Consider the following 17,952-nt stretch of genomic DNA (forward strand, 5'->3'; position numbering starts at 1 on the left):
TCTATACAATAGGCAACACATTGAATAGATGAAAGGAGATAGTTTTCCTATTATTAATAAAGAATAGCAGGGGGTGTCCTCAAGAAGGGGATGCTTGTGACTGGCTAGTGCTGTGCAAAGGATCAGTCTGTGGAGTGCTATGAGTAGAAGTAGTGAAGTTTGATGTTGCCAGTCTGGCACCTCCTCCTGGTTTTCATTTGTGTGAAGATCAGACCACCTCATAAGGCCCCTGATAAATGCTGCATGCTCAGGCTGCTGTCTCCTTCTTGTGGTGCTGAACTGAGCCAGACATGAAGGAGATCCTGACTCTTCTACTAAGCTGCATCACTTGTAGAGGGCTGGGGTTAAAGAGCAGCCTTCATGTACAGGACTGTGCACTGCTCTCTGTCCAGGGACATCACACCCACTATCAGGTAACAGATGGCCAGGAGCTGGTGACCTCCACCTGGGACACCAGGAGCCAACTGGTATCATGTTCTGTGGACCAGGATGATGGGACAGTCAGTTCTTTCCTTACCCAGTGCAGCAGGCAAGATGATGTGTTGTACAGTAGCTATGGGGGCTTTGCTGAAGCCAGGATGGCATGCTTATACTACCTGCAATCAAATCAGCCTGTAAGAAGAATAGAATTAAATGATCAACATGCAAGAGTCAAGAGGGGCTTTACCTATCCAGGGACCCTGTGGTGTGGAGCTGGGAATAATGCAGACAAAGAAACTGATCTAGGTAAGAGCAAAGCAATATAATATACCAATTTCAATATAATGTACCAATTTCTATAAATGTACCAATTTCTAGCTAACCTTTAGACAAGCCTTTCTCCGCCAGGGTTCCTCCAGAGTTGCTACAGGTTCCTTGAGCAATGAGCAACTTCTGCCTCTCAGATGAGTAACTCCTGACATCAATGATCATTTTAGCTATCTGTAAGCTTCCTATGACCATGAATAAAAAGAATATTAATCCCACAGATCATCACTCTTATGTATTGTGAGGTGTATATATAGTAATTATTTGCAGGGCTTCCCTGAGCCCAGAAACGTATTTTAAGGGTTCCCCCATGTTGAGAGGGTTCAGAAAGGCTGGACTGGACAGAAAAATTACCTGGTATATATATATATAGGAAGGTTGAAGATGGTTCTAAGAATTCAGTGACTGCTAAATTCAGAAGACTGAATCTTGGCAGGTCTAGGCAATTGATTTTTCAACAGTAAAAGTGGAGGCGTTGTCCTTAGCAACCAAAGAATGTCCTTATGTCATTTCCCCAAAGCAGAATAATTGGCTGATTACAACATACAGTCACCTGCATCAAAATCTAACAGTTCAAATATTTTTTAAACATTTTTTTTAAGACATTAAAGCTTTTATTTCAGATTTATTGAACCAGACAATAAGTATCCTTTACTATTTTTTTGTTTTCTTCCAAGAGCATTTGAATGAATTTCTTTGCAAACAGAAAAGTGCTGAATCATAAAGTTTTGTACTGCTGGAAAGCACACCCTCAGCATACCGTGAAAGTGACACCACAAGACTTTCCTTTCACTGGCTTATTGGCAATCTCAGACAAACTTTTTTGAATGTTTCAGTAGGTGTAATTTAGGAACCGCTAGAAATATGTTTGTGTTGCCCATAGCAACCAGATTTTGTCATAGAAGAATGAGATGGGGTGCTACAGAAGGAACTGATATGATCCGCTGTTCTCCGTTTTAATATTCAAAAAAACCCTACATTTTAAACAAAGTCCTTGTCTAGTTTTGCCCTGTGTTCTAATTTATTATGACGTGATAATTAGTTACAGTTCAATAATATGGAAACTGAACTGTCAAAACCTGGTGATGGTACATATTCGTTGAAGACAAGTTGTCACCAAGAAACCTTGAATAGGACTGCTGTCAGTTGAGGACATTAAAGTTGAAGTAAAGGCAAAAACTTTTTTTTTTTCATTTTGGATAGAGTAAGGGAGAGTTAGAACTCATGTAAGGTTTATTTTTGCCATCTGTGTCCCATTGAGGAGATTTCCCTTCACTTCCTGTCCCATAGCTAAAAAAGTGAAAGAAAATCCCTCTAAAGTGAGGGAATTCCTGGTTGTCACCAGGGTCACCGGAACTATTGTCCCCAATGGAAGATGTACCCTCTATTTATGTTTTGGTGACACTTTTGGCTATAACAGTAAACAGAACAAAAAAAAACGGCAATAAAAACCTGACAGGTGCCCTAATCCCTCTACACTATATCCAAAACTGAATTAAAAAAAAAGTTTCGCCTTAAGTCATACTTTATGGAAAATGCTCTATAATTTTCAGACAGTGTAAAGCTTTCTCAATGACATTCAGAAATGAAATCTAAAAGTACAGAAGCTAGTCATTTGCTATGAAAAAAATGAAAAAAAAGAAAAACACTGAAAATAACTCTGTTATTATTGACAGATTTATAAGGGAGCAAAAGAGATTATTGCCCTGGACCCCTGCCAGATGGGGCCCCTCTTTTTACAAAAATATTCTAGTTAAAAAAAATGTGTTTCTTTTATTAACATTTTCCTTGCAAAGCAATATTTTGCCCATAATCATCTTTTAAGGTTTTCACACTAGACTGGTAAATTCTCTGTTATAAAAAAAAGTTATGCCTACAACTGTGTTTGTGTGTATGTCAACAACTGGATTGTGATTAGCGGTGTGCAGTGTCGGCTTCCTGGCGGAATTGGGCAGGAGGGTTAGGACTAGGATCCCGAACACAGCTGACCCCATCTCTACTAATAGGGATGAGTTGGGTGTGTTCAAGTCATAGTCCGAACCCATGTGAGTGAGCCCACCAGGAAGCTGTCACTGTACTGGGCCAATCATCTGCAGTCCCCTGCCCCACAACCACACGTATACACCCTATGTATATGTGCAGCTGTAGGGCAACAAAAGCCCCAGCTGCAGATGATTGTCCCAGCACAGGCTACAGCTTCCTGGCAGACTTGCTCACATGGGTTCAACCTAGGATTGGACAAAATGCCCAAGTTTTACGACGGTAAAGCAGCGCTTTACCATCGTCTTTGCGGTGCTCATTTAGTGCTTTTAACCCCCACTAGCGGACAAATAGAGCGTTAAAAGTGCAGATGACGAGGCACTTTGCAGGCGCTTCGGCGGCGCTGCCCATTGATTTCAATGTGAATACGCACATTGCAGCAGATGCGTGAAGTGTAATGAACAAGTAATGGCACTGCTGTGTATCTGTGGTGTGTATGTAGAGCCTTTTAAAAATTTGCATAGAGTAAGGAAAGGGTTAACACTAGTGTTATGTTTGCTGTCTGTATCCCAGAACAAAGTTTGCGGAGGAAACCGACAACTGTCCCTCCTTTACCAGTCATGAATTTTAGGTTATGCGATGCAGTATCTTCCAGTTGGAAGAGGGCTATTTTAGGTCTTAATTTATGTTGATAGTTTGAAACTTAAGTGACAGTTGGTTGCACTGGGGCACAGTCATGTTGCACAAATTGTCCAAAATGTCTTTTTATGCTAACGCCTTCAGAGTTCCCTACTGGAACTAAGGGGCCAAGGCCAACCCCTGAAAAACAACCCCACACCATAGTCCCCCCTCCATCAAATGATTTGGACCAGTGCACAAAGCAAGGTCCATAAAGACATGGATGAGCAAGTTTGGAGTGGAGGAACTTGACTGGCCTGCAGAGAGTCCTGACCTCAACCCAATAGAAAACCTTTGGGATGAATTAAAAAGGAGACTGCGAGCCAGGTCTTCTTGTCCAACATCAGTGCCTGACCTCACAAATGCACTTCTGCAGGAATGGTCAAACATTCCCATAGGCACACTCCTAAACCTTGTGGACAGCCTGTTTCTTGTCCATCCTGCTTATTTTTATTGCATTCCCTTGTCTTTGTCTAATTTTTTGTAGTGTATGTATGATAAGCCTTTGCAATCAGGTTGTTTAAACGATGGAGGTATGCTGCGGTGGAAAAACCAATCATGGTTCCTTTAAATTTGTGATTCCTCCCATGGTCCTCCCCTAAAAAAAAACGCATTTGTCACATTACCTGAAGAAGGGCCACGCCCCAATATGCGTAGTCAAGATGACAGAAATCTTTCCTCTCTACTCTACTCAGCTAGCTCTCCTTCCTGTTGTGCTCCAAGCTTCGTTTTGGACCTGCGTTCCCTGATCGTATGATGTCACGTTCGGATGTTCCCGTCCACCAGCTCTGGTCGATGGCTGCCCCCTGGCTGCCTCTCAGTCACTCCTTTGCTTCCTGGCTGCCCCATCATTCCCCCACACATCATTGGGGATCCAATCGAGGCTCCACACTGTCCATCCGGCTCTGCACACACTGGCTTCCCTCTTCCTAGTGACATCCAGGAACACATGAAGGTTTTGCCATCACAGCACTGCCTCACCAAGCCAGTCCACCACCGGCTGTTGCTTAAAGAAGAGTTCCGCCAATTTTTTTTTTTTAAGTCTGACTTTTAAAATATGGACACTTACATGTCCAGGGCGCCCGCGATGTCGGCACTTGAAGCCGATCTGTCCCTCGGCTCTCAGGTGGAGGCGCCACCATTTTTGGTAAGGGAATCAGGAAGTGAAGCCTTGCGGCTTCACAGCCTGGTTCCCTACTGCACATGCGTGAGTTGCGCTACGCATCCTTACCGATCCCGGCTGTCTTCTGGGACCTGTGTGTCTCCCAAAAGACAGCGGGGGGGAGGGAGGAGGGGCTGGACATGGCATAGATCGTCGTGGAGCCTGCAGTGATCTATGTCCAGAAGTGGGAGTAAATACCTGGATTAGACAGGTATCTGCTCCCCCTCCCCCCTAAAAGGTGCCAAATGTGACACCGGAGGGGGGGAGGTATCTGAAAAGCGGAAGTTCCATTTTTGGGTGGAACTCCGCTTTAAGGTACTGTCACAGTGAGGAGCACACTTTGCAGTTGTTCCATCTATGCAAGGAGCTGTCTAGATAATTGTTCATCCAATCATATGTTATTATTCGGCACATGCTTTTATCTCATTGAACATTTTAATTATTTGACTGTTTGTCCTTTCAAGTCCCGATCAGCGCTTTCAATTGTGGTTGCTCCTGAATGTGTTTACTTGTATTCATACCCCTCCTGTTGTGCTCATCCACACAGCTGCTCTTTGGGCTCCTGCAGGACATTCACAAGGTTCTTGATGCAACAGATGTCCCAGTTTCCTGGCGCCAGATTGTTTTTGTCTGTTCATTGCCAGAAGAGTTGAAGCTGTTATAGCTGCAAAGGGTGGGCCAACACAATACTGAACTCTACGGACTAAAGCCCCATTCACACTATTAGATTTTCTGCAGATTTTTGTCTTCAGATTTACCAAAACCATGTAGTGGAAGGGCCTGCCTGAATTTATACAAATTGAAATCCTTACGGTTTGACCTCATATTATATAGTTTTGGTAAATCCGAAGACAAAAATCTGCAGAAAATCTAATAATGTGTATGGAGTCTAAAGGCCCGTACACACGGTCAGAAAATCTGAGGATAAATTTCATCTGATGAACGATCTCCCTATTATCTGATCATTAGTCGGCTGCTTTTGACAGCCGATTGCGAATTTTCGGCAGACAAAAACTGGATGTGCAGGCTTGAAAATTTTTGTCTGATGTGACCACAACGTCCAATTTTCCTTTCATTAGTACAGTTTTCTGACCAAAAAAAAAATCTGAAGAGTAAGACTAGGAATGCTCAGAAATGAAAGAACACATACAAAACAACACATTGCGTCACTTCTGACGTTGAATTCTGTCGTCAGAAAATGTAATGATGGTGAGTACCCTCTTCACTTTCGATTTGAGACATCAAACAAAAAGGCAGGTGTCCCAATACTTTTGACAATATAGTGTGTATATATATATATATATATATATATATATATATATATATATATAGATAGATAGATAGATAGATAGATAGATAGATATACACTGAGCAAAATTATAAACTCAACACTTTTGTGTTTGCCCCTATTTATCGTGAGCTGAACGCAAAGATCTACGACTTTTTCATTGTACATAAAAGGCCCTTTTCTCTCAACTATTCACAAATCTGTATAAATCTGTGTTAGTGAGCACTTCTCCTTTGCCAAGATAATCCATCCACCTCACAGGTGTGGCATATCAAGATGCTGATTAGACAGCATGATTATTGCACAGGTCTGCCTTAGGCTGGTCATAATAAAAGGCCACTCTAAAATGTCCAGTTTTATCACACAGCACAATGCCACAGATGTCACAAGTTTTGAGAGAGCATGCATATGGCATGTTGACTGCAGGGATGTCCACCAGAGCTGTTGCCCTTGAATTGAATGTTAATTTCTCTATCAAAAGCCGTTTCCAGAGGCGTTTCAGAGAATTTGGCAGTGCATCCAACTGGCCTCACAACCGCAGACCACGTGTAACCACACAAGCCCAGGACCTCCACATCCAGCATCTTCACCACCAAGATCGTCTGAGACCAGCCACCCAGACAGCTGCTGTAGCAATTGGTTTGCATAACCAAAGAATTTCTGCAGAAACTGTCAGAAACCGTCTCAGGGAAGCTCATCTGGATACTTGTCATCCTCATCTGGGTCTCGGCCTGACTGCAGTTCGTCAAATGCTCCCATTCGATGGCGTCTGGCACTTTGGAAAGGTGTTCTCTTCACAGATGAATCCCGGTTTTCACTGTACAGGGCAGATGGCCGACAGCATGTATGGCGTTGTGTGGGTGAGCAGTTTGCTGATGTCAATGTCTTGGATCGAGTGGCCCATGGTGGCGGTGGGGTTATGGTATGGGCAGACGTATGCTATGGACCAAGAACATAGGTGCATTTTATTGATGGCATTTTGAAAGCATACAGATACCGTGATGAGACCCTGAGGCCCATTGTTGTGCCATTCATCCACAACCATCACCTCATGTTGTAGCATGATAATGCACGGCCCCATGTTGCAAGGATCTGAAGGAAGCTGAAAACATCTCAGCTCTTTATTGGCCAGCATTCTCACTGCACATGTCACCCATTGAGCATGTTTGGGATGCTCTGGATCAGCATATACGACAGCGTGTTCCAGTTCCTACCAATATCCAGAAACGTTGCACGGCCATTGCAGTAAAACCTGCACATTTTAGAGTGGCCTTTTATTGTGGCCAGCCTAAGGCACACCTGTGCAATAATCATGCTAATCAGCATCTTGATATGCCACACCTGGGAGGTGGATGGATTATCTCGGGAAAGGAGAAGTGCTCATTAACACAGATTTGTGAACAATATTTGAGAGAACTAGGCCTTTTGTGTACATAGAAAAAGTCGTAGATCTTTGCGTTCAGCTCATGATAAATAGGGGCATACACAAAAGTGTTGCGTTCATAATTTTACTCAGTGTGTGTGTTTGTGTGTATATATATATATATATATATATATATATATATATATATATATTTGTATTTTTTTTGTATTTTATATATTTATATATTTTTGTGCGTGTGTGTGTGTGTATATTTTCAGGTGAACACAGAGAAACAGACTCGTGCTGCCGGACACATGACCACTGTGAGCACGTCATCCACCCTTTAACCTCCAACTATGGCCACTGGAACCTCCGCTGGCACACTCTCAGTCACTGCCAGTGTGACAACAAGTAAGTTTCTTATTTGTCATTGTTGGGGTGACTGGCAGGGACTGGTATTTGTATTAAGAAGTTTTGTTGACATATAGAATTGTAAAAATGTTATAACAAGTGGTCCCTGCTAAATCGGTAGAAGTCCTATGACACCTGTAATACTGACAAAGATAATGCTACAAAATCCTTCAAGTGGAAGAAAAATATATGGATGGTCTTTGTGACCAGAAGTACAGTGTTGTACAAGGACACGGCTTCTCTGGGCACAAATAGAATATATAACACAACTCCACGTTATTAAAGCGGAGTTCCAGCCACAACATTATTTTTTTTTAAGTCAGCATAAATAAATAAAAATAAAATAAATACTGTAGCTGCTGACTTTTAATAAGGACAGTTACCTGTCCAGGGAGCCGGCAGTGTCGTATGTCGCACAGTCATGTGGCACTTTCTGAATGGCCACCTCGTCTTCTGGATGCACACAGGTCCCAGAAGGCAGCAGTGGGGAAGGAGGAGGGCTCGCTGCAGAAGAGGAAATTACATAGTTTGCCACAGCCCAGCTGGGAGGAAATACACCTTTTGTTATTCATAAAAGGTAAGAAAAAAAAATATATCCAAAAAACGAGGGGTGGTCTTTTGTTTAAGACCTTCTTGTAAAGTTGGGTGGAACTCCGCTTTAACAATAAGTAACATATCAGTACTTCCTTCACAGTTTAACTGACCAGGACACATCACAAGTACACTTTCATTGCTGTTACAAGGGAAAGAATTGTTCTCGATTTAGGACAAAAGTCATCCAGCCAAGAGTCCAGTCCATCACCCTTGCAATTACAATGATTGCACATTTTTATCATGTGTTTGGAATTGACGCTGTTGTTTTTTACTGATTATGGAAAAATTCACTGATATTGTCTCACCAGTGTATAGAATGAGCCACACTGTACCCAAACAATAAAAGCTTGTCCTTGGTAACATGATTTCTTTCATCTAAAACCTCTTAAGCAGTTTCACAAATAATCTAATAAGCCTAAACCAGAACAAATTCAACAATTGAGTGTGATCTGACACCTGTAATTGGGAGTCTGATACTGTCAGTTACTGTAATTTGCACATGAGTTTTGCCTTTTTTTTTTTTTTTTGCACTGGCTTGAATTAGCCAGGTCATTTTAATAATCAACTCCACTGTACTTAAACGTTAGTTTTTTTTATGTGGATCATTTTCACAGAGGACAAGCAATGCTGCATTTTCATGTTTTATGGGTTCTTGTGCATTCTTTGTTGAAATCCATAGAACATTTTTAGCAAACAATGGTATCTTTTGCTAAACAAAACTCACTGTGAGTTGGTTATGCCTATTGCAGCGCTACTTCCATAGGAGCCACAGGAATTACTGTCCAAATCTTCCTAAACAGACACACAACAGGCTCATTCATTCCTTCACTAAGGACCAGTCTAGGGGATGTTGTTTTTTTATTTTTGGAGAACTTGGATAGGGATTAAGGAAGTGGTGAAATACTCCAAAGATAAGAAATATGTACTGAGGACTTGGTTTTCCTTTAGGACAAGCTATGATGAAGTCTGGGCTTGTAACAAATAGTAGACTTCAGCTTAAAGGAGGAGTACAGCCAAAGCTTGTTTGGCTGTACTTCTCTTGTGGACTACAGGAGTGCAGTTCATTCTGCACTCCTCTGACCCATTTTCAGCTGAAGCCCGCTGTCGGCTGACATCACAGAGCCAGTCCAGGCTCAGGCAGGATCATGACAGTGAAGTCAGGTTCCACCCACATGCCTGGATTGGCACCCGGCTCAGCGAGCCGCTGAGAGGTTGAGGTGGCCACTCTCTCCACAGCCCAGAACTCCAGTGAGTAAGGCGGGGGCAGAGCAGACAGCAATGACTGACAGTCACCAGCTGCTCAGGAAGCCTTGAGATCTGAGCGAGCGGTGGTGTTAGATCACTCAGTTCTTGGTGTTAGAGCCGGTGAAGGACAGATGCAGCATCGGACCAATGAAGCATCCAGCTAGGCAAATATCATTTTAAAATGTTAAAAAAAAGTCTATACTTCTCTTTTAAATAGAAGTGGAGACATTAGAGCAAAGTCCCTTTAAGTAGGAAAGTGACTGGACACAGTTCTTCAGGACACCAGCCAGTGTCCCCTTTAATAGACCCACAACTGACTATAACAAGGCACCAGAGGGGTTGGCTAAAACACAAGGTCCCCAAGATCTCTCAAAGACTGTACCCATAAGGCCTAAGGACAGATGGAGCCCCCTTCCAATCTGCCAAGCGATGCCCCCCTGTGATACCAGACTGATGTATGGCAGACGGCTCACCTCAGTTAGCTTCTTCCAAGCACCTGGGTCTCGGCATTCTTTACTCAGTTTGCCCACCTGAGGTCTCCTCATGGTAGCTTGTGCCTGAGAGGGCAGCGTGCCCCCCTCAGGCTGGACTCTTCCACTCTGGGGCTTTGGACTCCTGTCTACCCTCCTCCACGTACCCTTCCATAAGGACCCTAAACTTGCATTGCTCCATTGTCTTAAACTTGCATTGCTCTTAGGAGTGAGAACACCCCTTCTTTGGAAAGAGGGCTTTGATGAAGACCTGGTGGGCTTTGTGTCCTAAGACTTGCTCCAAAAAGAAGGGTTTTGACCTTCCTCCTGTGACATATTTTATGAATTGGTCAAGTGCCTCCCACAAAAGATGTCTGCCTTTAAAGGGTGTACGTGTGAGGTGCTTTTTGGAGGCAACTTCAGCTGACCAGATGTTCAGCCTCAAGATTCTGCACATGTGAATGGAAATAAGGACCAATCTGTAAATGCATCTTATTACATGTTTTAGGGCAATGATGGAAAACCTTGGCACCTCAGATGTTTTGGAACTTAATTTCCCATGATGCTCAACTACACTGCAGAGTGTATGAGCATCTTGGAAAATGTAGTTCCAAAACATCTTGGGTGCCAAGGTTTGCCATCACTGTTCTAGGGCTTCTGCACAAAAGAGTAGAGCTGAAGGTAGTTGCTTCATTAAAGCATGGTCCTGGAACACAGGATCCTTTTGGTTGTTCATTAACCTAGTCCAGTTAGCTGAAATTTGATATAAGGAAATGGCTGCAAGAGCTGGCTCCAGGGCTGGGCCTGTAAAAGTAAAGCTTAGACACATCTCAAACTTTCTGTCTGCAGAATTATTCAATTGGTAGAGTGAGATGTTTGTTTTAAGACAGAGACTGCAGGATCAATTACAGGAATGGATTACTCTTTAGTGAACTATACTTTCCACTGGTTAGAGTTTGGCAAATATTTTTGGAGGGGTGAAAAACTTTTCTGGAATAATTTAATCATCGTAGATTACTAGTTTTATTGTTTCACGAACAGGGAAAATCTTAATAGGATTTGTATGCCAAAGGGGCATGGTGGGACAGAGGAAAATCAAGAACTACAAAGTTGAGGGTTTTGTGCAGGGCAGGAGTGAGCTTATCCACATTAGCAAGCATGTTGTATTAAACTCCTGCTTCTGGTGTAAAAGCGTGAAGGGGAGAAAAATCTTCTACAGTTTCTGCTAACACTGCTTCTATATCCTTCTTCATTCCCTTCAGTGTCTGACTTCTATAGGGCATATCAGGATTGACTCGGGGGCAGATAGAGGGGCTGGAAAAGGGGCTTGGAATTTAGTAGTCCTAGACAGAAATGGCTGTATTAAAGTCATAAATTGCCCAAGGAAATGTGACATAGATGCTTTTGACAGTGTTAGGTGTGACCTCAACAAGTCACCTATTTGTCAGGTTATGTTACCGTTTCCCAATTGTTAGTTAGAGTTCTTATCCAAGCAAAGAGACACAGAGATATTATTCAGTATTTCTGCTCAGAAGTCCGTCGTTAACTCTGACTGTCTCTGACTGACTGTGGCTCTGAGCTCTTTATTACTTCTCTTTTATAGACAGAAAAGAGCAAACATCAGCAAATGTAAAAAAAACAACATTTTCAAAGTAAAGACAATTCTCCGGGTGTTATCAGCTGATAAGACAATCTTCTGGGCGTAGACTGCTTTTTAGGGCTGATGCGGCCTCTTCTTGATGAGTACGTGACAATAGATGACGAATCCTTATTTTACAGAGAAGGATAGAAAAATACATGTATTTAGTATGACATACGGTCAACCATTTTGTTTAGACACCCCTTAATCCTTACATTTCCCCCTTTGACATCACCCCTCCCTCTTGCCCTGGGTCCACCTGAACAAGTTCTAGTCAGCCTATATCCAGAGTACTCTCCCTGACCGCGAGTTGTCAGAGGGGTATACACCCATCCCCCTGGACAGTACCAACATCTAAAATTCAGGAAGAGTGGCTTTTCTGACAGATGGGTGATGTCAAGAAACTAAATCTACCTATCTTCACAAAAGTTCCATCTTTTCCGCATCATTTACCTTGGCTTTCTTGCAAAAGCACATGAGCAGTTTAAAGCATGCATAAAAGAAAAATACGAATAAGAGCACCACTATAATCGTCATTGCTGCCTTCTTAACCCAAGAGAATAACCCTGAGAAACTTAAAGTTCCACCAAACGGATCCCAGTCGCGACCAATATTTCGGGCCTTCTCTTGTAAATTCTTTACTTCCGTACGGTGTTGTGCAATGATGTCATAATAGTCAGGTACCTCAATGCTGGTGTTATGTATCCAAGTACAGCACTCATAGTCCTCAGTAGTTTCACAGAGTCCTGTCAGTGCTGCACTCATACTTTCAATTGCTAATTCATGTAATTCTAATTGTTGTCTGATGGCTCTGGTCTCCAGATTTAACTTAGTAATGTCATCAGAGTTTTTCTCCAAAACATCATTAATAATTCCTGTATAGTTATTTAGTCTTTTCATTAAGTCTATACCCCATCCTGTCCAGGACGGGAACCAAGCCCATGCCATGTCCTTCTTCAGGAATATTTCTCTTTTACTACGATACCTGAGGGGATATCTAGGATGCATGCTAGCTTCTAATAGGTGATCACCTCGTTCATCACCTACTACTCCCATTACTGGTACTAAACTTGCGAGGTAGCACCATCCCTGAGCTCTTCTAGGTATCCAAGTATAACATTTATCCTCACAACAGATGTATATATTGTTTCCCAGTGCTACTGATCTTGAACTGATATCATTTCTATAACGAGAGGTGTATCCATAGAGGGATAAGTTGGATACTAACCACCTAACATTATTATCCACAATGTTAGTGAGGAAGTCAGATAATGTCTGGTGTGTGCTGGAATTACTGGGATAGAAGCTTCCATTTAATACGACAATGGACAAATTAAACTTGCTGTCTTGGCATTCTCCATTTCCTCCCGTTGTGTTCCCTAGGTTGAAACACCAATCAGGGGAAAAGGCGAGACCATTTGACTTAAACATTACTGTCTCACTGGTATTTGTTTTAATTATGTTAATGCTACTGTTAGCAAGATCAGTATAGTTTATAGGAACTGCCATCAGTGGTATACTTGCTGTGCTGGGGTGTAATTTGCTACAAATCCAACATTTCTCATATCCTGACTTCTGGGCATAAGCATATTTAAACTTCAGTAATAACATTTTTTTAGAAAATCCTTCATCCTTGTGTATTTTATTCTGTGAGGTAACCAAACTATTAGCCAGAATTACTGAAACAATAAAAAGATACATGTTGTCATTTGCCAACTGGCTCCTTTTTACAATGAGAAGCGTGGATCCAGGTAGGTTTCCCTTCCAATTTCACTGAGGTTGCTGTAATCAATAGCACCTGGAAAGGACCTTCAAACCTTGGTTCCAGTGTCTTTCTGGTATGTTTCTTTACATACACATAGTCTCCTGGTTGTAGATCGTGTGTACCTGTGACAGAATTAGGGTCTGGAAGAGAAGAATACACACTCTTGTGGATTTTAGTCAGACGCTGTTGCAACTGTATTACATACGTAGTTAAACTATCACATTGTAATTGCATACTTTGAGGAAAATATAAACCTAATCTAGGTGCACTTCCAAACAGTATTTCATATGGGGATAACCCTGTTTTTCCTGTTGGGGTGTACCTAATAGAGAACAAAGCTAAAGCTAGGCACTCAGGCCATGGTTTATTTAACTCTTGCATAGCTTTTTGTATTTTCAGCTTGATTGTACCATTTACTCTTTCTACTGATCCTGAACTCTGTGGGTGGTAAGGAGTATGAAAACTTTGTTGAACCCCTAACATTGCCATCACATTTTGCATTATTTCTCCCGTGAAATGTGTCCCCCTATCTGATTCTATTGTTTCTGGGAGACCAAACCTAGGTATCAGCTCAGTAATCAGTTTCTTGGCGGTGGCTTTTGCCGTAGCTGATTTCACAGGATAACTTTCTGGCCAGCCTGAAAATAAGCAGATGCACACGAGAACAAATTCAAAGGGGCCGCTCTTAGGCATTTGTATGTAGTCAATCTGCAGTCTCTGAAAGGGATATTGGGCCCGGACCTGATGTTTACGTGGGGTTTTCACTCTCTGTCCTGGGTTATTAATCAGACAGATTTGGCATGCAGCACAGTAGTTCCTTGCAGTACTACTGAATCCAGGGGCTAGCCATCCTTGGCTTACAATCCTATACATAGAATTGGAGCTGACATGAGTGGGTAAGTGAACAGCCGCTGCCATTGCTGGGTATAGAGAACCGGGTAGACATATTTTGTCTCCTTCTCTCCATACATTGTCAAGGCCTGGTGCAGCTCCCTCCTTAACCCAACGGTCCTTCTCAATAGCCCCTGCTTGTTCCTGTAGTTCCATTAGCTGCTGCCATGTGGTTTCGGGCATACTCACCTGTACCGTGGCTAAGGTCTCAGGGCTTACTTCCCCTAGAGCTGCCTTCTTTGCAGTTAAATCTGCAAATGCGTTTCCTTTTGCCTCAGTTGTTTTTGCGCTCGTGTGTGCCGCTATCTTCATGATGGCTACTCTTATAACCTTTTGAAGATTGTTCAGGACTCTTTTGATTCCTTCACCATGTTTAACAGGTGTGCCTGCTGCTGTAAGGTAACCTCTAGCTTTCCATATGTGGCCATAATCATGTGCAACACCGTAGGCGTATGCGGAATCAGTGTAAATGTTCCCTTCTTGTCCCTCTAAGTGTTCTAGGGCTTTCTCTAGAGCGGTTAGTTCCGCTTCTTGTGCCGACATGTGTGCTGGTAGTGACTTTGCCTCAATTACCTGTGTGTCCGTTACCACAGCATAACCTGTGTGATATTTACCTTTGTCATCGGCAAATCTACTACCATCTATGTACAGTGTGTGTTCTGCATTTGCAATGGGTATGTCTGTGACATGTGGGAACCCCGTGGTTTCTTGTTCCATAAGTTGGAAACAATCGTGTTCATCAGATGTTATGTCATGAAATGAAAGTGTGTCAGAATCCTGAGTATCTTGTGCTGTATCTACACCATTATCATCATTACTCCCCCCTGTCAAATCTGTCTGTAATGGTAAAAGCTGTGCTAAGTTAAAAGAAGTGCATCGCTGAAAGGTAACATTGGGGGGTAGGAGCAAGGTGCATTGTAGACGCAGCTGCCTTGCCATTGATATGTGTTTTGGTTGGACCTGTGATAAGATGGCGTGTATGTCATGTGTGGTATGTACCACTACAGGATTGTCTAAGACAATTTCTGAGGATTTGTCAATGATAATTGACACTGCTGCAACTGCTCGTACACAGGACGGTGATCCTCTAGAGACAGGATCGAGGGCCGCCGAGAAGTATGCTACCGGCCTTTGTTTGATGTGTTGTTGTGTCAACACCCCTGTTGCGTGTCCCGTGATTTCAGCAATGTACAAATGAAATGTTTTGGTATAATCAGGGATCCCGATCGCAGGTGCCGAAATTAGTAACCTTTTTAAGGTGCTAAAAGATTCATGACCTGCTTCTGTGAGTACATAGGGTACTATTTTCAAGCAATCATATAATGGCTGCATCAGAGAACTGGCATGTGGTATCCATTGTCTACAATATGATACCATTCCCAGAAACATACGAAGTTGCTTAAAGTTGCGTGGGATATTCATTTGTCTTATGGCCTGGACTCGGTCTTCAGTGAGATGTCGAGTACCCTGGGATATACAGTGGCCCAAAAAGACAACCTTTTTCTGACATACCTGTAACTTAGTTCTATTCACCTTGCACCCTTTTTCAGCCAGGAATTGTAACAATGAGAGAGTGGCTTTTAAACAAGTATCGTTATCCGGACAACATAACAATAGGTCATCTACATATTGCAACAATACACAAGTATCAGGTGGTTGCCATTCCCTATTTTTACTTTTTAAGGTTTAGTCAGTGGGGCATCAGTCAGGAGTCCGTCATAACCACTTATGGGTATGGTGTCACGGGACGTCATGTGTGGAGGGACTACTGAATCAGACAACAGACTGCGTGACGCTCCTGTGTCAACCAAACAAGGAATATGTTTACCTTCCACCTTCATCAACATGTGGAGCATTTTGTTCTCTGATTCAGCTAGGACTGGGGCAAGTCATGCGGTCGGATCGTCCCTATCATTGGTACGCCTCTGTCTGTAGTCCCTCGTGTCTCTGTCCGTGTTTCCTTCCTGTTCGTCTTTTATCCTTTTCCTACAGTCTCTTTTTATATGTCCCACCTTGTTGCAGTAATAACAGGTAAGAGGTTTACGGGAGGAATTCCCTCCTTCATTGACCCGGGCAACAGTGTTAACTCCCGGTGTCCTTCTGGGTTTAGTTTCTGCTAAATCAGCCTCTATGCCTTGTGCTTTCTGCAACAATGTTCCTCTGTCCCGTATGGCTCTCCATTCGGGAGTACATGCCTTCAGTTTGTCACCTATTTGGGGTACTAGTCCTTCCATAAACTGTCGATTGAAAGCCCTAATGGTGACGGGTAAGGCTAAATCTAGACCTTCGTCAGCCATCATGCTTTCCATGTTGAGGTAAAATTCTGTAACAGTCTGACCTGGGGCCTGTTTTATGGGCGCTGTCGAACCCCTTTCCTGCTGTTTCCCTTGGCAAAATTCTCTTAACTGAGCAATAAACAGGGGTCTAGAATCTATATGACGAGGATGTATTCCTGGTGGATCTGCCGCTGGATCCCCTTGTGGTCTATGTGGAGCAATTTCATTCATAAATTGATTAAACATCGTTAGTGTCATTTTATGTCTACATATATCTTCCCCATCTTGCCAAGTTGCTTCATGTGTGTCTAGTAATTGTGTCACGAATCTACAGAATGCGGCAGGTTTTGCTACGGGATCAGGAGCATTCTGTATTAATGCCATAAGAGTGTCAGCCGACCAAGGTGTCCATGTCCTCAGAACGACTTGTCGGGTCACTGTAGGTGGCTGTCCTGCTTGACCCGCATTTGGATTATTTACTTGTATTACCCTAGTCCGACTATGGACTGGAGCTACGGGCTCTGGTCTTTGAGCGCCGCAATGCACACATTCCTGTGCCCAGTCTGGGTTCTGGATACCGCATACTCGGCATACCCATCCTCTTCCTCTTAAGGAAGGATAAAGTTTTGGTCTTTCATTACCTGGTGTGGTAGTGTTATAAGGAGGTGGAGTATCTCCCGTATTTACCCTATCGCCGGGAGCAGAAGGAAGACTTTTGTGTCGGACCTTCATATCCCATCCACCCTTTTCCTGACAATACTCCCATCCCTCCTCTTCAGCCCTGTTGGAAACCTTAATTAAACATTGTATTTGTGATACCCATCTGTTCTGCAATATCTCTCCCTGTCTGTCTTTCTTTATTTCTTCCCAACCTTCTACACTTAATCCATTTTCTCCATCCATCCCCAATTTCTTGAGAATCCTATTTGTGCCCTGTGCCTTATCCTTCCCATACAACATTGTAATTATGTCTTTAACAGCATAACATTTCTGAGATTCCTCCTGGGGTTTACCATGTGTCTGGCCCATTTTGACAGTCCTGCCTAGGTGGCGTTTGGATCACTTACTAAGTGTCTCGTTGCCTTCTCCTCCTAGGGTGCCAAAATATTAAAAACCTCTCCTGGATGAGATTTCTGAAATCGAATTACCTTATATGCTAGCCAACTGACAAATATTATGACCAGACTGACGGCTACAACATATACAAGCATTCCCTTTTGGTGGCCAAACACATATGACTAGGTCTCCGGGACTTTGTGGAGACCTTATTTCCGTCCCATTACCATGGAATCTCTCAGCATTCGTTTCTTATTCCTGCTTTATCGAGGCAGTCAGGACTTATACTTTCAACCCGTTTTTAGGCTCATGAATCAAAAAGCGTATATCAAACTTAAGTGTCGGACCCCCAAAGTACTCTTACGAGTTAAGGGCGCATTCCGTTAC

The 17,952-nt window shown here is 42.8% G+C and overlaps 1 protein-coding gene across 1 annotated transcript in view; it reads left to right on the plus strand.

Moving 5' to 3' along the window:
• The first annotated feature begins 220 nt into the window (after positions 1–220).
• The window catches only part of PROCA1 (protein interacting with cyclin A1), a 46,617-nt gene continuing 28,885 nt past the window's right edge, over positions 221–17,952 (plus strand). Inside the window, exons 1-2 of the mRNA XM_077480413.1 lie at positions 221–726; positions 7,497–7,629. Coding sequence (XP_077336539.1) covers positions 291–726; positions 7,497–7,629 — 569 coding nt within the window. The 5' untranslated portion in view covers positions 221–290. The remainder of the gene's footprint in view (positions 727–7,496; positions 7,630–17,952) is intronic.

Source organism: Lithobates pipiens, unplaced genomic scaffold (assembly GCF_037356315.1).
Source record: "Lithobates pipiens isolate NorthernLeopardFrog02 unplaced genomic scaffold, aLitPip1_a1.2 Scaffold_16, whole genome shotgun sequence".
In the NCBI taxonomy this organism is placed as follows: domain Eukaryota; kingdom Metazoa; phylum Chordata; class Amphibia; order Anura; family Ranidae; genus Lithobates; species Lithobates pipiens.